Source organism: Cataglyphis hispanica, chromosome 24 (assembly GCF_021464435.1).
Source record: "Cataglyphis hispanica isolate Lineage 1 chromosome 24, ULB_Chis1_1.0, whole genome shotgun sequence".
In the NCBI taxonomy this organism is placed as follows: Eukaryota; Metazoa; Arthropoda; class Insecta; order Hymenoptera; family Formicidae; genus Cataglyphis; species Cataglyphis hispanica.
In genome coordinates, this window is record NC_065977.1 from 147,833 (window position 1) to 174,320 (window position 26,488).

The window sequence follows — 26,488 nt, forward strand, 5'->3', positions numbered from 1 at the left end:
TATATATATATCATACACATATTATATATATAAAATACACATATTAATATTATAAATAGTATTGCGAAATTGGATTAGAAATTCAATTGTTAAATATCCACGAATGAGTATTTCGTTTCTAACGCTCTGCTATATGAGCCTTTAAGAACATGATCTGCGCTCTGGATTCTAATGCAGCCAATTCTGCGACAACAGGAACCATTTGCTGGACATGATTTTGGTAATTGGAACCTATGAGATATGAGACGTTTTAATAATAGCCTAGTTGTAACACGGAATACGCGCGCGCGCGAAAAACAATATTACATACCCATTGCCATTCTCTTTTCGCCGTACGTAACTTTTCCATCAAAATCATTCAGCGGCACCTTTATATCCGATCCGATTTGTTGAATTGTCACATTCAAATGATCCTCAATCTCCGCCAAATACTACAGTTATTTTAATTGGTTATCAAATTTTATACAAACATAGAATTTATTTCGAATCTTTTCTTTCAAGAAATAGAGAGCAGATTGTAGAGACTTACATTGGGCTCATTGTACCAAGTGCAACAACCACCCTGATTAGTCAGATTGGTATTTTGACAATTTCTCCCACGAGAAGGGCACCATTCACCATGATACCACACCTTCTCTGGTACACTACTGACCAAAGAGATTGCCAGACCCATTCTCTCGGCTCTGCCGACTCGTCCGATGCGATGCACATAATTTGACTTTTCATCCGGAAGAGTTATGTTTATCACTGGAAAAATGAGAGATACTGTAATGTGATATTTTCACACATAAAAGACTTCGTTCGAATTAATTACTTACTAAAAGGCAGACCGGTAATATCTAATCCTCTGGCCGCCACGTCGGTACAGATTAAAAATTTCACCTCTTGACGTTTGAACCTCTCCAGATTGGCCTTACGCTCCGCGGGCTTCCTGTCTCCGTGCAGGCACACACATGAGAACTGCTGTCCGCCGGCCTGCTTCAGGTATCTCTCGAGATTGTCGCAATCGAGTTTCGTCCTGCAGAATATCAACGCCCGATCCATCTTGTGTTCTTTGATGGCGCGTATACAATATTCTCCCTTCAGCATCTTTACAGCCTCCGATAACGTCTCTGTAAAATAAACAAGTGAGTATTAGATTGTATTGATCTCGTTACTTTTGTCAGTGAAAACGATTAGGATTATCTAACCGGCGGTATTATTCCCTGGTCTCACGTTGTCTCTCGCGTGTACACCGTCGGTTTCTACGTGATTTCTCAAATTATGCCACGATTTGTCCTTCTGCGGATCTACCATCACTACGACATGATGCACAGTCTCGGGCACTGCGTCTTCGCCTTTTAGATCCACCCAAGTTGGAAAATGCATCAAACGTTCCTGCAATCAAAAATTCAAGTGTTTAATATGTTTTCATTTACTTTTATTCATATCATATTAGTATATCAATATTAAGTCTCGATACAAACTTACGGCCATTTTTTTAACTTCGAATGCGTGTAATGTCGCCGAGCACACGATCATCTGCAGCCTTTTGCCGTCTGACGTAGTTTTTGGAATCTGCTTGTGCAGGCGATCGATAAGTTCGGTGTAACCTTGCTTCAATAATCCGTCAGCTTCGTCCAGCACAAAGAATCTTGAAATATATTAATTTATTCTTATCTGTTATTTCTTTTGCAACTGAGCGACAAATTACCTGCAGTGCGTTAACAATAAATAACCGCCTTGTATAAGATCCTCTAAGCGTCCTGGAGTGCCGACGACTATGTCCACACCTGAATTTAAGGTGGCAATCTGCTCTTTCACGTTTACTCCACCGATAACGAGCAGCTCTCTAATCGTTGGATTTTTCAAATATGTTTTAAACTGAAAAAATGATAAGGTCATTTCATTAATATCACATATACAATCTCGATGACAAAATTTATTTAAATTCTCATTTACCTTCTGAATTTGATTGTAGGTTTGTTCAGCTAATTCACGAGAAGGTTCTATGATGATCGCTTGGGGTGCGTTATTTGTCGGTTTATCACCTTCTTTTGATTGATTCTGATTACTGTTGACGGAATTACACTTGACGGATTCCTTCGGAGCTGACGACACAGCCACATAATCATTCGGAGGCGGATATTTAAATGGTTGCGCTCCAAAATTGAAAGCCATTTCGGCGTTCTTCAGCACGACGGCCGGATAATAAGTCTGCGATTTTTGTTGCGCGTTTAACGTAAATGCGACACCCAAGTCCACGCCGTTTTTGCTAAATTTGATTTCACCCCTCGCCAAGTCGAGGAAACATCCGATCACATCGTGCATTCCGAAGGCCTCGCCATAATTGTCAAACTGTTTTGCGTTCGATTTCTTTCCAGTACCGCCGAATCCATAACCGAATCTATCTGTTCCTAAATCCAAAGCAGCCTGTTCCAAAAACAAAATTCTTAAAATTATAGTATAAAAAATTTAGAATGGTGACAATTATATAAAAATACTTGCCTGAGATGTAGACCAACCCACTCGGCATAAACCTTCATCAGTAACTGTAGCCTCAAAAAAGTACTTGCCACTTCCTGAAATCCCTTTATTTGCACGGCAACCATGCCATTCTTTCTGCTCCCTACTCTGACATCTTAAACCATCTGGTGTTACTGCCAAGGCTCGTCCTCTATCAAACAGGCTTAATCCCCAGTGTGTTGCTGTAAGATGACAAAGTATTTGTATTGCACTTTCCAACAATGAACTTTATAACACAATGCCTATATAACTGCCATAATTTAATACATACGTTGTTGAGCCTGTGTAACAGCTCCAGATCCTTTTCCAGACTCCAAATCTTTGAGAGTCTCCCAGACTATTTGTAAAATAGGCAAACAGAAGGCACCGGTTTTTCCACTGCCAGTTTCCGCAGCCATCAGTACATCTCCACCACCCAGAATTAGCGGAATGGCCTCAGCTTGAACATCAGTTGGTAATCTGTAATTGATAATTTATAATCTCTTGAAAATAATCAGATTAAGTTATAGCTATTAGATTTTTCTATTAGATCGATAACATTTTTTTCAAAACAATTGTTACATCGCAATTTTACTCACGTCCAATCTATTTCATCGACTGCCTTTGCTATTTCTGGCAAAACACCCATTTCTAAAACATTAGAGAAAATTAAGTATAATATGATTCTGACATGATGCAATGTATAATATAATAATTATTACACAAATTATTGACACCTTTGAGTTGATATTTTACACAAACTTACAAAATTACAAATAACTTATTATAAATATGTTACCTTCGAAAGCAGTCATTTTTTTTCAATATACTACTTTTGACTGTTCCTCTAAATACACAAAAAACGATATTCCCGGCAGATTGCGGCAGATCAGCTGCTCTCGCAATATCTCGCACTTCGTATTCGCAATAACGTTTCCTCAAATAACCACAGAATAACTAATAATCATGATATTCTGGAATTTCTAGATACAATGTATGTATATAAATACATGTATAAAAGTACGTTCAAGAATCATGCCCATAGGACAAAAGGTGGTTTCTTTGTTCTGATTGGTTAATTAAAAACTATAACCTCCGTACGCGTAGGATTTTTGAACATTTCCTAAAGGCATTCGTAATATTAACGTACTTTATACTTCATACTTCATATCATATACATATATATATATATATATATATATATATATATATATATATATATATCGACGTCGTATACGATTATGTCGTTTGGTAAATATGTTTTTATAATGTAACGAGGGTAAATAAGTGATTTCTGGATGAAACTCTGATGAGATTCAGGACTATTCTGGTGGAGATGATACTTGGCATTATTTATCGCTTCGCTGAAAGATAGCACCGCGAAAATGACACCTAAACGGAAGGCAAGTATATTTAATGGTTATGACATGAAGTTGTTCCTTCTTCTGCCTTCACAATTTGAATATATGTTTACTTTAATTTAAATATAGAATGTACAATAGAAAATTTAACTACGCTACAATTAATTCTGGAAACATAATTGACTTGTTATTAATCATTTTTTATGCCAAAAGTAAACAGTTATATATAATCGCAATACAATATCATTTTATAGACAACCAGTTCGGAATCTACGTCAACGACCAGCTCGGGCTCTTCCTCGAGTAGCTCATCGAGTTCAGGCAGCGAATCCAGCTCGTCCGATTCCGAGAATTCCAGTAGCTCTGCCAATAGTCAAAAAGCATCCGATACAGAGAAAACCAAGAAGAAGGCGCCATTTCCAGCCAATCGTCATGTCAAATCCAAAGCTGAAACGGCTTTTGTCCCACCTTTGGATAATAAAAATAAAGACAGACAGCCGCAAAAAGCCAGATCAGTGGTATACTCTTCTGAATCGGAAGAATCACCCAGCAAAGCAAAATCACCGCAAAAGAGAAAACCACCAGCGAAACCAAAAGCCACTGCTACCGTAGCACCAGTTGTTAAGAGATCTCCTATGAAACCGGTACCAGCACTAACAGGACAGCATAAAGCTGCAGCTGCTTTAAAATCCGTTAATAGCAAACCTAACAAATTTGTCGGTGCGTTTATATGCTGCGTAACTTCTTATATTCTAGTAATAAATTATATATCCTATTTTTTTCTAAAATAATAATGATTGATAACTTTTCAGGTTCCATGAGTACCAACAACAGCAAATCTCCCGATAAATCCGCGAAAGCAGCGGAACCAGTCCAAAAGAAATTAAAAAAGAAAAGTATATTCAGTCCGGAAAATAGTAGCGAAAGCGATAATGGTATTTTGGCGAAAGTTAACACAGCCAAATCAACGAGCAATTCCACAAAATGTACTAAAAATTCTCCAGCTAAAGCAAAATTAAATGATACCAAGCAAAAAGCTGCGGCAACAAGCAGACTTGGTAAGTAATTATATTACTGAGATACAAACATATTGACTTTTTTTTTATATAAGTTTTGAGAAATGTATAATAAAATTTTTGATTGTATAATGTTATTTGCAGTCACAAAACCCGCGCAACCGCAGAAATCTGACAGTTCCGCGAGTTCAAAAAGTTCTGGCGGCTCAGCATCTTCGGGTAGTACAGACAGCAGCACTGATTCGGAATCATCTGAAAGTATCACCAGCTCTCAGCCTCAACCAAAAAAGAAGGAAACGCAGCCTAGCAGTACGAATACTATAGCAAGCGTGCCACCTAAAAGACCATCGGCGGCAATCGCCCCGGTAAAATCGCAAAAAACAGTTACTAAACGACAAGGTTTGCTAATATACAGGTTCCTATTTAATGTATTGTCATATAACATTAGTGAAGAAAAAAAAATTTGTGTGTATGAATAGGCGCTATAAAAAGCGATGATGATGAAGATGCATCTGCGAGTGAAAAAGAAGACGAAGGAACATTGATCTCGAAAACAGTAACGAAAAGCAAACGAAAACTGCAAACGCGCAAAGGAAGTAAATTACTTCAACTACAAGCGAAGGCGGCCAGCGATTCCGAATCTGATACAGGTAATGCGGAAAGCAATAACTTAAGATGATTTGTATTTGATTGATTTGATTTCTTTACTAATTAGTTTATTTGTAATAGTTTATTTGTAATATCTCTATTCTATGTTTTAAACTCTTTTATTCCTCGCGAGTTTCTATGTATTTAGATGAACTCGAATTACATTTGTTTAGTCCGTGTCATTGCCACTCATATATGATAATGGATTATTATAAGATAAATCTTTCTTTCTTGAGGTGGCATTCGGGAAGAGTAGATGCATTTTCTTTGAGGATTTGGAAGTCTATGCTGCCTCCTTAACACAAAAAAGCAGTATTTGTGCTTTTGGATAGAATGGATCGGGGATATATATGTATGCATATTACTGTACAGTATTTCGATGATATATAAACATTTCGTGAATAAAGATAAAAGCAAAGTTGTACTAAGATGCAGATACGGTTTCTTTTTTGCTTATGGTGGCAGTATGGTTCTCAGGTATGGAAACGGTAGCGTGTAAGCGTATCCTACAGATTGCGCTAACTCGGTGTGATCTGTCAAGAGTAGCCGAGAGCAAAAGGAGTACGAGCAAATCACCCGTTAAACGCGCCGGACCATCTGCTGCTGCCAGACAAACCTCCTCCGGAGCTGGCAGATCAACGCAGAATAGCGGTATCGCTTCTAATTCTACTGGTAACAGAACAAATCAGGCTCCTTACAATCGAGCACGTGCTACAAAGGAGCGTGAATGTCCTCTGGCTGCGTCCTGCGACTCGCGGGGTCATCTCTCTGGAAAACTGGATTCGCACTTCACTCTAGAGGCATGTCCACTATATCACAATACTACGCCGCAGGCTTGCGTGTAAGTTGCAATTTAAAAATAAAATCAATCGTGTTAATAATAATTGAGAACAAATCTCAATCAAAGATTTGTTAGTATTTCGTATTTATCGCACGGAATAAAAAATGATTTTGGATTTTCTAGAGAATTTTATAAAGAGAGAAAAAAGCGAGAGGATGAGCGCAAGAAGGCTATAATAAATCTGGCCAAGAAACCTAAGGGTGTTCATCAAACTACTGAGCAGCGCAATTACCAACTTAAAGTGCGAGAGATGAGGAACAAGTGGAAGGGCAACACCGGCGACGGTAACGAAAGCGATAGTGGCGGTGAACTACAGGGAAACGAGAAGGACAAGCAACCTCGACTGAACAATCTCACACCCGATTATGACTTGAAGCTATTTATGGAAGCTCAGGCGATAGCTAGCGAGAAAATCGTAAGTATTCAGTTTCATTTTAATCTTAGTTTTGATATAGTATCACATGTAGTAATATTTAGTATCCTATAATTTAATTAATTTGTTTAAATACTATAGTTACCCTACAAACACTCTGCTTTTCTACATATACGTGTTTTTTTTTCTATATTTAAGGAAAAAGAATTAAAAGAATTAGACTATGATGGCGAAGGTAGAAACGGCGGTGGCACGCGAGTCGTCGAAATGGGAAAATGGGAAATGGAAGTTTGGTATCAAAGCCCGTATCCCGAAGAGTATAGTCGTGCTCCGAAGCTTTATCTTTGCGAATATTGTCTGAGGTACGCAAAGAGTCGTCAAGTGCTGAGAAGACATAGAGAGAAATGTTTGTGGAGGCATCCACCAGGACATGAAGTATACAGGTAAATACATTTCATTCAGTATTCCGTTTCCCTTTTATTATAAAAATTTTTATTTATAAAGATAAAAAAATAAAGAGAATAAAATATATCGGTAATAATAACGGCAATAAATGTTTAAAGTATCACATGCATGTTTGTCTTTCTTACAGAAAAGACAAAATAGGCGTGTGGGAAGTGGATGGTAAGCGATATAAACAGTATTGTCAAAATCTCTGTTTGCTAGCCAAATTTTTCCTGGACCATAAAACATTGTACTATGATGTCGAGCCGTTTCTCTTTTACGTCATGACAATTGGCGATTCCGAGGGCTGCCATACCGTCGGTTACTTCAGTAAAGTGAGTACCATATTATTACTACCAATTATGCGTCCATCTGTATTCACCCCTGAAATATTCGTGCATGAATTTGAACTTTGCGTCTTACTGTTTATATATGCAGAAATATAGTAACGAAATATCTATTAAGAAATAAAATTACGACATGCACGTCGCATATCACTCGAAAGAATTTGTCGATCGATTAAAGCGAGAATCATTTCGAGACTGTGTGATTTATGTGTATCGCATTTTTAAACATTAGGACGCTAACAAATTTAGTTAAATCTGAACGAAATGTGTATGTTAGATTGCGGCATTTCTTAAGTTAAAATTGCAATTCGAAGAGATATCATCCCTTAACAAGCCATTCATATAAAATTCCGAAGCCGTCGAGTCGACGAGCTTCGTTGTTTGTCCATTTGCGCAATTTTTTTCGCGGCTTAGCTGGCTGCCGGTGTGAAATTAGCACCTCATATTCAAAAACCGAAAATTTTATCAGGAGTTTTGTGTACATCCCAAATAGTTCTACAGTTCTTGATAGGTTTTAAAAGATATTTCTTTTAGTTCCTGCGAGAATCTAAAAAAATTGCATCTTGAAAATATGAGGTCTCAATTTCTAGTGGCATCGCAAAATACAGAAAATGCTTTTAAACCATCGTATCTTATAGTTTGAACCATCGTATCGAATAGTTAGTTTCTTACTATATCTACAGTTTCTTATTTATATTAACAATATAGTTCTGACCTCTCGCCAAATTAAAAAAAAAAATCTTTAATTTGGAAGCTAGCACTTCATCTTCCGTTAAAAGTGGCTAGAACTTTTTTGTTTTTGATTCTACAGTTTCGGGTCTTGATAATTTTCAATAGAACTTTTCGGAGTGCAAATTGAATTGTCATCAGAACTTCGAATTTCTCCAAAAAATTTTATTCCTTCTGAATTTAGAAATTTTCAGTTTTCTTGTAACTAAGTAATGAGATCTCTGTTACTTTCTATTATAGCGTTTCGCTGCTTACTAATTATTAACAGAATTATTAAGAGAAGTAGAAATTTCTAAATAATTATTTTATGTATCTATAAAAACTATTAATTTTTTTTAGTTTCTTTAGTTTTTTGTTTTTCTTTTTTGTGTATATGTTTTAAAATCATAAAAATGTATCAAAATTTAATAAGGATATTAATATATCTTAAAGATAATGTAACATTATGTTTAGTAAAATATTAGAAAAAAATTTTGAAATTCTGATGACAGTTCTATTTGCAAGAAGAGTTCAGTCGATAAATATTAAAACTGTAAAACCAAAAATAAAAAAGTTTTGATCACTTTTAGCGAAAGATGAAATGCCGGCTTGTAGATAAAATTTTTTTTTTAATTTTGGCAGAATCGGAATTATATTATTAATATATATAAAATATATATAAAATACTGTAGAACTTTTCGTGAACTATAAGATACGATAATAAAAATGATCATTTTTCGCATTTTGCGGTGTCATGGGAAATTAGCATCTCACATTTTTAAGATGCAATTTTTTAAAGTTTTTTGGCAATTATTTTTAAAACTGTATCAGGAACTGTTTGGGTTGCAAACAGAACTCTTGATAAAACTTTCGATTTTTGAATATAAAATACTAACTTTCACACCGGTTAACCGGCTTTCGTAATGGCATCCACGTAGCGTACACGGATTACGCGAACAAGGGTGCGCCTCCGTAAGGTATCTCATATCTCTAACCTTTCTCCATCAATCCGCCAGACCGGGCGTCGTACGCATACATGCGTCGTCTGCGAGCAAGGGTGGGACGAATCGCGCGCTCCTATTTACCGCGAAACGCATCATCGCCGTGAGATCTTTACAGACGTTCAACGACCTCTGACCCTGGCGTTGGCAAGACACGTTCTCGGTTCTTAACTACCCCCGTCTGAACTCTCTCCTGGAGACGTGACGAAAATTTTCTCCGGATTTGACTCAAACCATCTCGTACTCCTTAATTCCGTTGTCTCTTCGCCTCTCATCAAGATTGTCCTCCTCTGCGACTGATCTATCTCCGTTTGGGAAATCCCTTCACTTTGCTTTCTGTTTTCTCTTCTTTTTTTTATTTGTAAAAAAATTATGTCTGAGAGAATACAAAGTGAAAAAGATGAGGGAAAGGATTATCTGCTCTGCAAATTATTACATCAGCGTCTCGACAAGTGAATCGCTTTGTTAAACTTTTAGTGCTTCTTCTCCTTCAGTCAACTCTATCGTTTTAATTCGTTCATCGCCGATGAATAGAGTCGATTTTTCTCTACTAAAAATCAATACACTCTTTTAATAATTAGCCGATTTTAAATTAATTAAAAAATGTTAAAATATAATGCAATTAAAGCGAAATGTTGCTGATTATTTTTTTTTAGTTATCGTTTCTGATAAAATATTTTTTCTAACAAATTTAGAATCACTCTTTATACTTCATAATAATTAACTAGAAAATTTTGAATTTACGTGTTTAATTGCGAGTAAAATAATTTGAGCGACAATTAATGATGTCTGTCGCGATCGATATGCCTTAAAACTTTATCATGCAAGTTTACTCGATATATAGTCGATCAAAGATCTAGGTTGCCACGACTTTGATAACACAAATTGCATAAAACAGCTAGTCTTTATCGTTTCTGTCGAGAGAGTTAAATTGTGTTAAAAGAGGACGTGTCCTGAAATATTCAGTTAAGTTCCCAAAGTAATTTCTTCGTTTGAAATTATATCACGGCATACGTAAGCTCTCCATAAATCTCATGTACGATTATGAGCGATTTGTCTCGTGGCAATCTAAAATAATATATCTCAGCCTTTTAAAATGCCTGTTAATTCTGATAAAGATATATCAATCATATTTGTATAAATATAATACAACAAATAATATAATATAAAAAATGCAATAATAATATAATATAATAAATAATAAATGCAGTAATATAAAAAATAATGCCAGTTTTAAAGGAACTTATTTTCTATTTTCGATATAATTGAATCACTTATATCACTTTGATTGATATGAAATTTAGGAAAAAATTTTCTTATTGTATTAATATCTATGATTCAGGACGAGTGATGATGCAAATCTGTGGATTCCCGTTATACGTATGTGAAGAGAGAGAGGGAGAGACAGAGAAAGAGAACCTTTTATCTGTGAAAATAGATTGACATTGGCTCTCGTTCCGAGATATTAATATCAGGCCACACTGATCTCTCCCGACGCATCTTTTCTGTCGGGTTCGGGCGGCCGGCAAATTATGTTACACTCTGTATAAAAGGGCGTAACTCGCTTCCTGCATCTGCAGCGGCGGCGGCGGCGGCGCGAAGTCAAAATCTTTATAGACGTTCAATGACCCCGACCCTGGCCAGACGGTCGCAGGGTAACGCCGGCGGAGGTAGCGGCGGCGACGGCCGGGATACGAGGGATGAAAGGTACGAGAAAGACAGAGAGAGAAGCAAACAGGAGAGAGGAGGAGGAGGAGGAGGAGGAGGAGGACAAGGGTAGCCCTACTGCTGCTGGCGTACGCTCTATGCATGCGCTTCAGCACACCAGGTGGAGGAGAGGGGAGGGGGGAACCGTAGGGGGAGTATAGTCGGGTGGTTTAGGCGGTTGGCCGATGGCGGTGGTTGTGATGGAGGTGGTAGTAACTGCTGCAGAAGGGGGTTGCCGATGGTCGCGGAGGGCGATGTCGGCGCAGGAGGGGAAGGAGGGCGTCGCCTGCCGCAACGGGTCGTCAACCTTTCTGCGGCACTGCGACGTCGTCGTCGGGGTCGTTATTATTTCCTCCTCCTCCTCCTCCTCCTCTCCTCCTCCTTCTCATTTACTTTCCAGCATGTCTTTGCACGCTCTCTAGTCGTTCTCATCGCTCCTTCCTCGTTCTTCCGATTCCTCTTCCAGGTGTCGTTCCTCTTCTCTCTCTCTCTTTCTCTCTCTTTCTCTCTTTCCCTTATATATTTCGTCGTTCGGATTGTCTTAACACGCTTCCTCATTTTAGCACGCTACTGCTTCCCCTTCTCTCGATCCATCTTCGTATCCTTCTTCGCATTCGCACGATTTCCAAAGACACGATCTCGTCTTCGACGCGCGATCGCTCACGCATGTACGTTCGCTCTCTCATTTTTTTTCCCTTTCCGGATAGAGTAAGTGCGGTGTCTTTTATCTTTGCACTCTATTTGTCTTCTTACACGCTTTTCATCCTTTCCTCAATCTTTCTGATCTTACAAGCATAATTTTCACGATTGTATTACGCGTGGATTTCCTCGTTTATTCATCGTACCGTTCAAGAGTATTGTCAATACTGAGCAAAGTATGATTTTGAGCTTGGTCTATCAAACGAGATATTGCACGTCAATGTGTATCGACGCGACATGAAAATCGGTCGATTGTGTTGAAGGCGGAACAATCCGGACAACCGAGTTCGTAATTTCTACAACTCTCCATTCAACGATTACACACCGTCCTCGTCCTCGATCGCGATAAATATTACATCGATATTGAATTCCCAAGTGTTCGTTTGTCTTTGAACGTTCCACGACTAACGTTCCCCCGACCGATTTCATCCGCTCGTCGGCTTCAACCTCGTTCCCTACTCGCGTTTCCCCGCGTCGAATTTCATCCCTCTCCTCTCTTCTCGCTTTTTCGTCCTGCTCGTCGCCATCGCCATCGCCGTCGGCCTTCGTCGTTGCCGCATTAAACCGCAATGTTGGCGCCTCACCCTGACTCAGCTGCGAAGCGACCACCACCCCGAAGCCCGGGATCTCCCGGGATCTTCCAGGATGACACTGGCATTCGTGCTCAGTTTTTGCTTTTTTTCTGTTCTTCTCTCTCTCTCTCTCTCTCTCTCTCTCTCTCTCTCCCCCCCCCTCTCCCTTTCCCTTCTCGTCCTCTTTCTCGAGAAGCAGAAATCCACAGCCGGATATCGCGAGTCAGCCCGGGCTCTGACACCGGAAGTGGATTTACGCACGACCGCACGAGCGTCGTATATGTGGATTAACCGGGATGGTATTCGTCAGCGTCGCGACTTTGTGAATTACCGTGAGCTGTTCATCTTCCTACTGATTCTTACAGACTAGTGAAGGCAATGTTTATACAGCTGTCATCATATAAAATAAAGACGACGAGAAGAAAATTCCACAGAACCATCTTCGTCTGGACAGTTTAGATTTTCATCTTTACACAACCAAGAGATTGTTGAATTATTTTTATATACAATGAGCGAGTGATAATATTTCCCGTTATGCTCCTGAATAAAATTGTTATCGGCATGGCGCTAACGAGATTGCGAAAATTATATATATATACAACTGCGATCACGCACAGCATAGTTACATAATGATTAAATGTAGTATAAAATGAACCGCAGCGATAATGTGTCCGATTGATCCAAAAAATACTACATTTCCGGACAAATTTTCGCAAACGATCGTCTTTTCCTATTTGCCGCGTGCCGCGACTTTTATGGGGCCATTGAAACTACGACTAGGAATCCCTCAAAGTAGCTCAGAATCGTTGATCGTAAGCTTCGATATCCCTGTCGTAAAAGTTTCCTCCCGCAACTTGACCTCCGATGATTCGGACATTGGCCTTGAACGATGCGATCGTTGACCTCTCCCCCTCCCCTTCTCCCCGGCTAACTCGGTCGTTGACCCCGAGCGTCGCGGTCATCGACCCTCGGGGCGGGAAATTCCCTGGCGTTGAACTTGAATAAATCGCGCTCTTCACCTTGGACGACGTGAATTCGTCGTCGTTGGATTATCGACTCCGCGAGAGATGAGAGGAAGAGCAGTTTTTATCGCCATCCGCGCTATCAATATCTTCGCCAATGCATCGCTCGTTATCTTAGTGAAACAGAATTTTGATCGAGGCAACCGAGCAGAAATTAAGAGAGTCGAATTGAGGCGTGAACGATTACAGCTTCCGCCGTATTTATTAAGACACGAAGACGAGCTATTCTTATGCCATTCAAAGACTCTTGAGAACAAACAGACTCTTTGTCTCGCAGTCTGTTTGTTCTCAGCGATGCGCTTTTTTACGACTGCTAAATAGAGGTAGTCAATATATATATATTAAGAATAGTAAAAATCACTGACAAGAGGATTATTGAGGCGATTAAATAATCCAAATAGAAATGATTTGAGAAATACGATTTGTAATTGTGACATGTCGATTTTATTATTTTCATATTGATCAATATAAAATAAGAATGCAAAAAGAATTAATAGCGGATGTCTTCAATCGATTATTTATTCAAAATATCACTTTCTTTTGCTGCGATTTGCAGCAAATATTGGAATCTGAGTGTACACTATATATCGCGCGACATGCGATTCCTTTTTCTCCTGAAAGTCAACAACAACAATTATGGCTTTTTTAATAAGATGCAGACTATATTTAAAAAGCGTGTTCCTTCGAGTACCCCGAAAAAGAGAAACGCGTGTCACACGTGAAACCGGTTCTGGAGATCGTAGGTAGAATAATGCGGGATCCGTTTTCTGATCCTGAAATCCTTGCATCGTCTCGCATTGACCGAGGACGCAACGTTTTTCGACAGTCCGCTTCTTTAATCTCTGTATAATTGTATCAAGTATCGAATCGAATCGCTATGTACTGAGATGTTCTCTCTTACTTTCTAACATTGCCATATTTTTTTCCCGGTACGGAAGTCTTATCAGCATGTCTTGTCTGTTTTTCCTGTTGTAAGAAAATAACGTATTTTTGAGAATCACGTAACGTAGAAATTATATACATCTTTTAGCAATTAATTATTTAATTATTTAAATAGAATTATTCTATTTAATTATTTAAATTAATTATATATCTCGTTTAATGAAAACTATTCGAAAAAATATTTTTATTCTGTCACAAAAATATGACAAGTTTTTTAATAAACATTAATTTAAAAAAAAAATGTGTAATACGGATTTGTAGAAATATACTTTGTAATTCATGCGCACATATATTCACATGGGATATATATCTTTATAATTTAGTTTCTTCGCAATTTATTTGCAAGAAACAATATTGATATACCGGGAAACTTTACAATGTTCAACCGGAAAGGGCTAACGATCGTGGACCGAGTCGTGGCTCAGGTTCCACAGTGGCTTGACCAGACGGCTCGGGCATTCGACACGGTTAGGAAGAGAGCACAGCAGTGTACGAGAGTCTCGAGTAAACGAGACGGTGGCGTATCCTCTTACGCAGGTATTCTAGGCAGCATAACCGGTGCGAGGGAAGAGGGGGGAAAAAATAAGAGAACGATGACTAACGATGACGCATGTCGAACATCGATGGCAACGTGCCGCACGTTGTTGAAACTTTATGATCCACAGCTACAGAAGCGAGGAGAAATCGGGCGGGTCCTGTGAAAGTACTGCAAGTTCGTCACGGAAGATGACGAGAGAACCATAGGAAGGTTATCTGAGAAGAACTGAGAAGAAACAGAAAATATAACTCTCAACGTATAACGCGAAAAAGTTATAAAAATTGAACTATTTATACAGGATGGCTCCAAACATTCTGGCCAGCCTTTGACATTTTATAGGAAATTTAATTCTGAACAAAAAGTTTCTGATGAACATGGATTAAAAAATGCTTTCTTAAAAAGTTACCAAAAACGTTTGAAATTATTTTATACAAATATCAGAAAAAGCATGCACGTTTTTTTTTTTTTAACAAAAAGCGCCGTTGTAAAGAACAAAAGTTGTAAAGAATTAAATTATTTTTCAAATGAGATTAAAATGATTACAGTACATTTCATTTTGAGATTTTGAGATAACTAATTTCAAATGTACAAAAAAGTGTTTTTTTCGACGGTAGAGTTTTTTTAAAAATACTCTTTATTTATACTGTTATGGCTTTAACTAATTTTTAATGTTTATCTTGCTTGTTGGTTATTTCATGAAAAAAATTTTTCTTGTTTAAACCAATTACCAATAAAAAGATGACTTAAAAAGCTTTACCATCGACAACTGAAAAAATCCTTTTTTGTACATTTGAAACTGAACTCAAAACTTATGGAACGTGCTACAATTATTTTGATCTTATTTGAAAGATAATTTAATTCTCTACAACTTTTGTTAAAAAACGCAAAATTTCTTATAAAATCTCAAAGTCTGGCCGAAACGTTTCGGCCCACTCTGTATATATATATAAATATATTGACGATACAAAAGATAGATTTTTCCGAGACTATCAATTACCTAAAAGCGCAGACATTTTCAGGTAAAACAACGGAAACTTTTTTTATTTGACGTGCGTGAATTTTAATCCGTTCGACTGACGTCTGTGCGCGTTCGACACCATAGCTTGCCACGCTATCGGAGTAAATTTGAGCCGAAGCAATATTTGCGTGTCTACGCGCACTCGCATTCGAAACGCAAGTATCTACAATGCGATATTATTTTCCTCGGTGCAGCAACCGAGATACCTGGCCTGGGAGAGGGAGAAGGAAAAAGACGGATATCTTTTCGACGTGGGAGTTCGGTGAAATTCAATTCTTCGCCAGATAACGTCGAAGAAAAATAAGCGTCGAACAAAAGTATCGTCGATACATCGCGAACCGTGTAAAGCCGACACTACTCGATTACAAGAATTACAAATTAATTACGTGTTCGATGTTTATTTACTCTAATGCATAACGATAGATGAAAGCGAATTTATGTAACTATCGATTGATCATTAATTTAAAAATGTATTTGTTTCTGCTGCAAAATCTTTCCTGCCGTCTTATTCCTGATTTTTGAATCTTAAAGAGAGTTAGAAAATCGTGTAAGATCATGTCATCTCTTACGATGATTAAATTACTGTCATCACGGTGCAAAGATATTTGCCGAATTTTTGTGAAAAAAATTCTCGTATCAGTTATATTTTTCAGCCAATCAAGATTCTGAAATAGTTGGAAAGACTACTCGATTCTCGAGCAAACGACGGGGAAGTTGCGAGATAAAACGTCGACAGGATGTTTCCACTTCGGGTGGGAAAGGGCGTGAAAAATCGGCGGACGTGGTTTCCGTGGAAACGCGACGATCCGCGGTCGCTCAGGGCTCATTTGCCTAACTTCCGGCGGTGCGCCGGTTAGCCTGTCACGGACGGCTCCGCGCGTTATGTATCCTGAATAATGCATAGAGAATGATAGAGCGAGAAGGAGGCCTGCAAAGGACGAGAAAGAAGGAGACTAGTGGATGAGGGAAGAAGATTAAGGGAGAAAAGGAAAGAGAAAGATCCGGACCGACGTACCTGCGCGCCCTTCACGAGAGCACTAGTTTGGACTCGTGAAGAATTTGACAAGAGAAAGAGAGAGAAAGGGAGAGAGAGAGAATCGTCCAGCGTATATAATATAATAAGTAGACAGACAGGTCCGTCTCTCAGTCGGGCATTTATACCGCGCTTTATGTCGCACCGGAGAGGAGCAGACACCGAGAAAGACAAAACGATAGTAAACGGAGGTCCTTGGATCGCGTCAGATCCTTTCGCTGGATCCTTTCTCTATATGGCTGAAGGCAATCTGCGTTACGAACATTCGAGACGCTACCGAGAAAAATTATTCATCGGGATAATATATATATATATATATATATATATATATATATATATATATATATCTAACTGAAATTTTTAAATTATTTTCTTCTCTAACTTATTGTTAGTTTTGCTTTAGTTTGTAATGAAATTTATCTTTTCCGGGATACACAATGGACGATTGCGACAGAAAGATCGATCCATGAGCCAAGATCGGAGGTATCGCAATTTCATAATCTAACAGACGGAATCACGGAAGGGTAGAATGTCGGGAATTCTTCGAGAATTCTACTCCGGTCCTCGGTGAAACAGCACGGCGGAGTAAGCTGGAAGGGAGGAAAAGCGAAGAGGAGGATTTTCCAGGAGATGAGAGCTCCCGAGGCGAAGGAAGAACAGACGTTCTCGGGTGGACGGAGAAAAGGACCAACGAGGGAAGGGCTCGCGCACAAGAACCGCCGCAAAAGAGAGGAGAGACGAAAAGGATGAAAGAGAGAGAAAGACGATAGGGCGGCGGTAGAAGACGAGGCGAGCAGACAGGCTGGCGGGGTACGAAGGACACGAGAGGAATGGAGGAGGGTCGGGCAATTTTCCTTAAAAATATCCCGCAGACAGTGGCCCAAGAGGGCGAGGAGACGCGACGCTAAGGGCGGCTGCTGGGAATTGCAGGCAGGCAGACAGGCGGGATAAGAGGGATACGGGGGGAGGGATGACATAGGGTACCGTCAGAGAGTAGTACGCGTACGGTAGTAGTAGAGATCGTCGATACTATACGCGCCTCGCTTCGTCGAGAAGAGGTTGGGGTAGGCTCGCCCTCCGCCGCCATCCTACCCTACGTTTAACTCTCCCGCTACCCCCGCTGTTCACCCCCACTGTTCGCCCTTTCGTTTTCTCTCTCTCTCTCTCTCTCTCTCTCTCTCTCTCTCTCTCGTTTATTCTCTCCCGGTCTCTCTTAACCGGCAAAACCTCGCCCCGACTAGAGTCGATCGATGCCAGACAGTACTGCTGTTCGCGACCATATCCCGCCGAATGCACATCCACAAGGTCTGAGGATTTCCGTGATCTCTACCCTTCCTCTCTATCCTAAGTGTGGTGATGTTTTTTGAATGCTCCTTTGATTTCCATCTTTGGCAGCATATTTTTTGCACGGCGCACTTATATTCTTTCTATCGATAAAAATTCTGATTTAGATTCCAATCGCTTCTCATCTTAATGAGTTATATATTGATTACATGTATACATAATTTTGATACGATTACGATGACGATATGAGTAAAATCCTACGATATAGTTCTAGTTGCGTATATACGATACGCGTGTACGTGTAATCATCCGTGAATTGAGCGCCCACACATTTCGATAGGGGTGCGATTGATCTGTCTACAAAATTAATAGACTGCGTTAATGATCGATCATTATTGATCGATTTGATGGATTTTCATCAAGCTCTAACAATAAGTCGTCTCCAGCTGACGTGGCGTAAATCGACAAATTTCCGTGAATGATTAATATTCATGCATACATTTTCCGAACGTTATAAAATGAAAAAAAAAAAAATTTTTTTATTTGCAAGAGAAACATAAAGGAATCTAAAGTAGATTTATAAAACTCAAAGAATAAGACAGAAGATTCATCAAGATAAAATTTGTGATAATCAAAATGTTGAATAAAATTGCATTAACATGTAATACTCATGCTCGAAAATATTTTCCGATATAAAATGTTGTCACTTGATTTTTCAATCTCTTCTTTCCTTTGCGCAGCAATTAGTTTGACAGATTATTCAGGAATCTATCTTTAGTCATCCGACTTTTGGATGTCGTCAAATACACATTACTGTGAAACTTGCGAAAGTTTCGAGGGCAATTCAGAATATTATTTCGTAGCGGATCGTGAACGAACTTTGTCGATTTTCTCTTTCTTTTTCCGAATGGACTGTATCGAATCGATGGCCGATGTCTAGAAGATGTCTTGAAAGAAAAAAAAAAGAAACTGCATAAATGCACGATACGTCACACTCGTTTCAATCGCTAATCACAAATTATCGCAAATCGTGTTTCTAGTCTTGTGCTTTGAATTTTTTTCCATTCACATAACTTACGATGAAAAAAAAAACGAACCGCAGTCTGCTTTGGCACAGTACGAAAAGGAGAAGAAAAAAAAAACGAAACGGCAGTAATAGATCCCTCCGATCCTGCAGACCGGACAAAGGAGAGAGAACGGTCAGGTAATAACTGTTCAGCTTCAGAAGGGCGAAAATGCGCGACGAATAAGCCGAAGCCTTAGTCGACCCGCCGTTTTTTTCGAAATATCTACGGGCAGGGTCACCCGCTGGGACGAAGCCCATTGTCTGCTCATACCCAGGAATGAAAATTCCAGGACGGTTTTGTGCATCTTCGAATCACTGGATTTCGTCGCAAATTTTCCCTCCGAGGATGAATAGAATTTGCCAAGTTAATCCTTTACATATATACAAAGTAATAACTTCCCGTTCTCTCTCCTCTCTCTTTTTCTCTTATTTTTATTTTTTTCTTGCTACAAACTAAAATTTATATATAATATAGTTTCTCTGTGTAATTATATAAAAAGTATGAATTAATTCATGTTTCTCTCAAATTCGCATCAAATTAATTGGGCTTATGAAGATTGTCGATTTACGAAAGAAGGAAAAAAAAAAAAGAAAAATCCTCAGGGTACGCAACGATGCAGCAATATTTTGTAAACGTGCAATTTAAAGGGAAAAAACACGCGATAAGACTGCGTATATACCCCGTGTATTAACAGCAACGCTTTGTTCGGCGTAAAGAAAGCGGAGGAGGAAACTCAGTGCATCTAAATATAGAAGTGACTGTCGCGAGGAGCTACTCGGCCATTAAGTCACGTTCACACGCATTTCACCGCTTGAAATTCAATATCAATTCTTTATTGAATATATTAATACGATGGAGTAATTTTGAGTGGAAAAGAGATAATAGATTTCTCTCTCATTGATTGAAAATATAATTCTTTTTTTTATAGATAAAACTTTTCAACCGTATAGTCAGTGTTTCGATATCGTTACAATATTATGTTACAAAACATATGTTTATTTATCCTTCATTTTTTCACGACGCAGTTGCCGCTGCAACTGCGTCGTGAAACATCCGGTAACGTCGATGATAGGCTACGATTGTTCAGGACGAATTTTTTATCTGCCGTTCCGCTCGACCGAGTATATTTAATTTCATCGGTGATCGGCTGTTACTGCTGCTGCGAAAGAGTCTGGCCACGCGTATCCAAGATTCGTCTATTGCGGTGCATTTGTCATCTTGCAAGCAAAACAAAACAAGATCCTAGAACGCGCTGAGTCGTATAAAAAAAGTTACGGAGAGAGAGAGAGAGAGAGAAAAAATCGAGCCGAAGCTCGAGATTAATTTCCATTTACGCCCACTGAGTCCACCTCGTAAATATCCGCCGGCCATCGAAGCGAAAATTTATGCCGTCTGCGTTTAAGCCGATTCCGCGACCGGTCCTCGAAGCCTGATGACAGAACGGCGGCATTTCCGCGCCACCGTAAATAAGTGTCTAGAAAAATTCCCCTTTCATCGTTGCAAATCGCTGTGCAAAGATCTCCTTACACATTCTACAAACATCTCTCAACAATACTCGACAATACGAGATGCGCCATCTCGCACGAGGTAAAGGGCAAGAGGGCGGAAAGGGGAGGGTCGGAAATGTTGAGAGGTTGAAGACGTTATTTATTATATTCTCTCTGGGAGAAGTGCTCCGTGGAAAGTTTGCGAATCAGAAATAATAGAGGAGGAAAGAAGAGATGGAAGATTATGAAAAACAACGTTGCCGTGGAACAGACAGCTTCGTCAAATCTAACGCATTCATTAAAATTATATCCAACATTTTTCTTATTGTTTGATGATATATATAGATTAATATTAAAAATTAAACATTTGGGAATCGTGCACTCCGAAATATGATTCAGAGTCGCCAAAGTACTCGTGCTGCTTCTCCACTTAGAGATGCGCAAGAGCTAGAATTCTGATTAATTGCCTCTCGTCCAAGGATATTGGGGCGTCTCTCAAAGAGGTGCTTGTAAAGCGATCGTTAGAGACAAGGATAGAGGCGGTCCAGTTGTGACGAGACGCGAATCTCGCTCGCGGTCGGACAATTATTTGATTCGCCTTATCCGCGAATGCTCTCTCTCTCTCTCTCTCTCTCTCTCTCTCTCTCTCTCTCTCTCTCTCTCTCTCTCTCTCTCTTTTCTTTCTCGTTCGCAGACGTTCGTTCACCTACGCACCGCTCGACGAACAACACACTAACACGACGTCGTCGTGTCGTCGTCGTCGCTGCCGCCGCCGCGACGTGTTTATGAGCGAGACGAGAGAGAGAGAGAGAGACAAAGGAGAGATATACGTATGTACGACGGATGCCCGCCTGCTGCTGACCCGCGTTCCAATGGTTCTCCACTCGTTCTCTCTGTCCTTGTCTTCTTCTCTTCTCTCGCTTTCCGCCCTGCATGTTGCACGTGTGCGTGCGCGCTTTATGGCACGGCGATACGCAGAAAAGGATACTGACCGATTGGAAGCCTTTTACGATCGTCGCCACGCTATGCCACGCCATGGCGAAACCGTCGTCTCTCTTTTCTGCATTCCGAGATGATGCGACGCGATGCATCGGCCGGAAAGATGATTTGCTCGCCCCCGGACCGCCGTTCGGATCGAAAAAGCCAAGTTTCGCTCCTTTCGCTTCTCTTCTGCGCGATTTACAGTCGCGTCTACGGTATGGACGAGCAAATTATTCGTTCAAGTTTGCAACTCTAATTGACTTGACAACCGATAGCATCTCGTAACATCCAGGCCCTCTTTCTCTAGCGACTAAGCACTCTGCTTGTTTATATAAAACGATATGAAATAAATTACAAGAAAAATAATAGAATTGTCGTGTGCGAAGGATCGATTGTCGGTTTCGCGTTCTGAATGATTGAATTCGCAGAAATGCGCGAATTTGCGTCACTGTGCACCGGGGACCTTTAACGACGATAACGAGCCGACGGACCACGTCTGCTTGCCGTCTCATTCGATCGAAAAAGGACACTCGCTATTAAATTTGACGCCCACTCGCTATCACACTCTCGCGAGGAACTGTAAATTGTATACGGGTGCGCAACTGAATTGGAATACCATCGCTCGCACAATGAGGCGACGGTTCTCATCGTGACATTTTGCGCTGCTGCAAAGACTAAATGTGTGTGGGTCTCTCGCGTCGCGATTTAAAAATCAATCGTCCATTAATGCGAAGGTACAACTCGCGTTCGAGCAACAATGGCAGCTTTCACGAGCTTGCATAAATTATTACATTCTCTCGCACGTGTTTATTCAAAGTCGTATAGGTTTCCATTTTCTCATTTTGCATTTTAGCCTTATTTAAATCCTTTCCTCCCTTCCCCCTCTCTCACTCCTCTCTCTCTCTCTCTCTTTTGTTATCTTATCATCGAAATTAGCTCGTCACGTAGTACAATTTGCGCGACACGATCACAGATGCGGGTTCGCGCGCCGTACATCTTTGATGAAACTATTTGAACCTCTCGTTAGATCGGCTAAGCGCTAATCGAGGAACGGAAGACGAGTGCGCGCGCGCGCGTGTGTGTGTGTGTGTATATACGTGTACGTTCCAATGGCGCAGATGGTGCGGATCGCGGTCGTCGCGAAACGTACAACTACGTATATATCGTTACGCGATCATTGATCTGTTTTATTCCTCTCTCGCACGTAGAGCGCGGTGGGCCGTGGCTGCGGCTCGCGATCGTTACTCTATGCGCCACCTTGCCGCGTTCCGGAGATGAAGGGAGACGAAAGATGGATAGTGAGAAAGAGTAAGAGAGAGAGAGAGAGACAAGTGTCGGTATCGATTGAGGCGAACTATATATCCGCGAAAGAAGCTGTAGCTCGCCTTCTCGGGCGAGAGGACTGCACTTTCCTCCTACGCCAGGACAATCCACGATCGCTCCCCCATGATTATTGACGCACGAGTCAGGATTTCGCGCAAAGAGTCCTTGAAGGCGTGCATATCGCGACCAAAATAATAAAGTAATGATTTGGATATTATAATTTATATAAATGAAAAGTGATGCTCGAATCCTTATATCTCTCAATTAAAGTTTCTCGAGCTCTCGATACCGAGAATTGGAATCTCGCCGGTTCGTCATCAATTTCATACGAGCTATCAAAATGCTTCGTCGCCTTTATGCCTTTTGTTAAGAGGCGAGCGACAGCGGAGGAAGAGAGATCGCGCGACAGGAAAAAAGAAAGAGAAAGGAAAAGAGTGTGGCCTCCTCTATCGCGGTGGGGACGGCGAGACGGCCCTGAGAGCAGCGCAGGGATTACCGGGACCCAAGGACGTCGCGGGCCCCAGATTCTCTCTCTCTCTGTTATCTTATTTTTTCTTTTTTTGTTCTTCCCTTTCCCCTTTTCTCGACCATCGCTTTCCATTCTGTGGGACAGCATTTTTTTATCCATAATCATAGAGCCCAATAATTAATTTCCTTCCTTATTTAGTCTCGTAACGGTAAGCTTGATTAAAATTAAAATTTTGTTTAATTATAATGAAAACAATAAAGTATTGAATGTAACGTACAAGTTTTCAGGGGAATTGCAAATTTTGTTATATAGCAATTGAATTTTTAACGTTTTTATCGAAGGCGATGATTTTAGGACACCTTGTACATTTTACCTCTCTTGTAGGAATGGAGTCGCAGGACGATCCTCGGCTTTTAAGAACTGGCATGCTGACTCATTTTTATACGTCGATTTGTCTCACTAATTCCATTGACCATCAAATGGTCACATTCTTTTATACTAAATCTCTAGTTCTAAACTCTGGTACGTCCAACAGTCTCGCTGTTAAAGTATCGATACTTTTCGAATATCGTTCGCATCCAGAGACTATTCCGATGTAGAAATTCTCCGTATTTTGCCCTTAGATCCTTCTAACGGTTGGGTTCCCCTCCGCCGGAGACGGGTTCCTCGGACGGTTGCTCTCTTGGGGCCCAAACTTCCCCTTTTTCTTTTCCCGCCGTCTCTACACGCCTATCTTCGCCTTTCTCTCTCTCTCTCTCTCTCTCTCTCTCTCTCTCTCTCTCTTTCTCTTTATATCTATCTCCTACATATATTTCTATCTCTCCTCTCTTCTTCGTTAAGTTAACGCGCCGATACGCACACGTGGGCCGACACTACGCGTACACGCACACTACAAAACGCGCGGTTCGTGTCCTTCGGACCGTTGCTGGCTCGGCAGTTAGCAACAGTACGGCCGCCACACGGCCGGAAATACCGGGTGTCCGAATATTATCCGTCCAGATGGATTCTATTCGAACGCGCTACGGATTCGCGGGACATGAGCGAGCAGCGCTACAAGATAAGAACGTCATTGTCTGCGAAGTGTAAAAAAAAATTTAACAACCGATCTATATTTATTGTCTTTTCACGAATGCGCTTCGTCTTTCCCCGCTCGTTTCAAGAATTACGGCTACTTTCGCAATTTTGCACGAATCTCCGTATATGCGGAGAGAAGGTTGTGCGCCAGGTGCATGATGAGTCTTGATTTTTCAGAGACCGCACGTTGAACACGTCGCTCGAACGCGAATTTATTTTCGAGAAATATCTACGGTTCCATAATATATATCCTCCTTTTCTCTTTCTTTCTATTTTCACTCACAGCGATATCCTCGAACGTATCGTGAATTCGTGCGGTATTTGATGAAAAATGATAACGGGACGTTAGTTGTCATTCTTCCCGAGAGATTAAAAGTTTCTTTGTTACGGCGAACATTGATGAAATAGAGAAATAAAGAGACTTTAATCTCTCTTGATTTCTTCTATTCGTCGAACAGAATAGATATTGAACGATCGCAATATCTGTCACGATGTTTGAATGAAAAATGCATTGGACATAATAATTTCTGTCGATCACTAAAAGTTATTTATATTCAGGGCAATTCAAACGCGAAGCTCGTTTGTAAAAATATCTTTGTAGAAGAAGAAAATGTCTTGTAGAAATTGCGTCGCACTACTTGAAATAAACGTCTTTCGCGAACGTAGATTTTTCGCGCGTTTACAATGTACTGGGTGTCAATGTACGCGATGTATATTTCCTCTTGGCCATCAGGCGAAATTAACGGTTAGATGACACATCTGCGGCTTATTTGCGATTTCTCTTTCGTTCTTGGTACCGACTAGAAATTTTTTCGAAAACAGAGGACTCCCCCTCTGCCTCCTTCTTGATATCAACTCGCATAACAAACGCAAAAAAATTATTATACAAAATCATTAAAAAATAATTAATTTTGATTAAAAGAACGCGAGATAGTCGGTGATTTAATAACATTCTATATATATATATATGTATATATATATATATATATATATATATATATATGTATGTATATATATATATATATTTATTTTGCAAGCACGATAAATAAAATCTCGGATCCGCGAAAAGTTCAAGTATGAAATGATATGTGACGTGTGTATATATATATATATATTCAGCGAATTTCTTAAAAGTTCGATTTAATAAGTCGCTTTCATAATAAATGATTAGCTTAAAGTCAATACCGGCGTAATCCCCGGAAAGGGATTTATCTAATCTGCGAGCGCGGCCCAATGTGCAAGCACCGCCCACCGTGGTCACGGTTAAAAATACGAAAATCTCGCTTCTTATAAATCAAAAATAGAGCCTGGCTTGCTCTATTTTCGAATGTGACTTTTGAAATTGCGCGACGATCTTTCCTCTTCCAGGCGTGACAATCTCCACGAACTCCTCGTGTTATGAAGCTAAAATATTGATACGGTCTTTTAAGAGGAACGTCCCGGTTTGCCATGATCTCTGATTAATTTTTCGAGTTACATGACTAATAGGAAAGATCAAGGATGTCTGATAATAATCGCCCCGTGCAGATAGAGCAGAACAAATCAAGCAGGAAATTCCTTTACCATTTTTTTGTATAACGCTTAATAAAAGAATTATTATTGAGTAAAGTCAGGCTAATCATCGCCGATCTTTAGTTGGGCTGTAACAGCTGAGCGCTCACGCACACTACCAGGCGCGCGACTCACTGACATGCGCCCGACTAAAGATCGGCGATGATTGGCCAGACTTTACTTAATAATAATTCTTTTATTAAGCATTATTTAAAAAAATGGTAAAGGACTTTCCTGCTTGGTTTAATCCGCTCTATCTGCACATTACGGATATGGGAAGATAATTATTAGACACTCTGTATATATACATATTAGACAATTTATTTTACGCAGCGATAACACCCACCTTTAGCTTCTTCATTACAAAAGCGCGAATGTATTGTTATTCCATTAACGTTATATTTCGTGGAATGTATATCTGGTGCACTCGATGACGATGAACGGAATATCATCGATTACGCATTTTTAATTGCCCGAGCGCGCGTTTATATAAGTTTT

At 39.9% G+C, this 26,488-nt stretch overlaps 2 protein-coding genes across 5 annotated transcripts in view; one reads left to right on the top strand and one right to left on the bottom strand.

Moving 5' to 3' along the window:
- Nucleotides 1-42: 42 nt before the first annotated feature.
- Nucleotides 43-3,426, bottom strand: LOC126858114 (ATP-dependent RNA helicase Ddx1). Its single transcript, XM_050608164.1, has 12 exons — nucleotides 3,284-3,426; nucleotides 3,084-3,135; nucleotides 2,777-2,964; nucleotides 2,488-2,687; nucleotides 1,942-2,412; nucleotides 1,694-1,863; nucleotides 1,471-1,633; nucleotides 1,191-1,377; nucleotides 819-1,112; nucleotides 530-747; nucleotides 311-431; nucleotides 43-231 (listed from the first exon to the last, which is right to left on the bottom strand). The coding sequence occupies exons 1-12, from the start codon at nucleotides 3,297-3,299 to the stop codon at nucleotides 119-121; spliced, it is 2,193 nt and encodes a 730-aa protein (XP_050464121.1). The 5' UTR covers nucleotides 3,300-3,426; the 3' UTR covers nucleotides 43-118.
- Nucleotides 3,427-3,713: 287 nt separating this feature from the next.
- Nucleotides 3,714-26,488, top strand: part of LOC126858113 (histone acetyltransferase KAT7) — a 34,562-nt gene continuing 11,787 nt past the window's right edge. For 2 of the 4 annotated variants that reach the window (XR_007688611.1, XM_050608162.1), the window contains exons 1-9: nucleotides 3,714-3,887; nucleotides 4,100-4,565; nucleotides 4,658-4,903; nucleotides 5,006-5,260; nucleotides 5,341-5,511; nucleotides 5,987-6,350; nucleotides 6,474-6,765; nucleotides 6,922-7,166; nucleotides 7,316-7,502. Coding sequence is in view for 2 of the 4 variants with exons in the window: in XM_050608162.1 (XP_050464119.1) it covers nucleotides 3,870-3,887; nucleotides 4,100-4,565; nucleotides 4,658-4,903; nucleotides 5,006-5,260; nucleotides 5,341-5,511; nucleotides 5,987-6,350; nucleotides 6,474-6,765; nucleotides 6,922-7,166; nucleotides 7,316-7,502 (2,244 nt within the window). In the remaining 2 variants the exon portion in view is untranslated. Of the gene's footprint in view, nucleotides 3,888-4,099; nucleotides 4,566-4,657; nucleotides 4,904-5,005; nucleotides 5,261-5,340; nucleotides 5,512-5,986; nucleotides 6,351-6,473; nucleotides 6,766-6,921; nucleotides 7,167-7,315; nucleotides 7,503-10,565; nucleotides 10,931-26,488 lie in introns of all 4 variants that reach the window. The other 2 variants (XR_007688612.1, XM_050608163.1) reach the window with 2 other exon arrangements.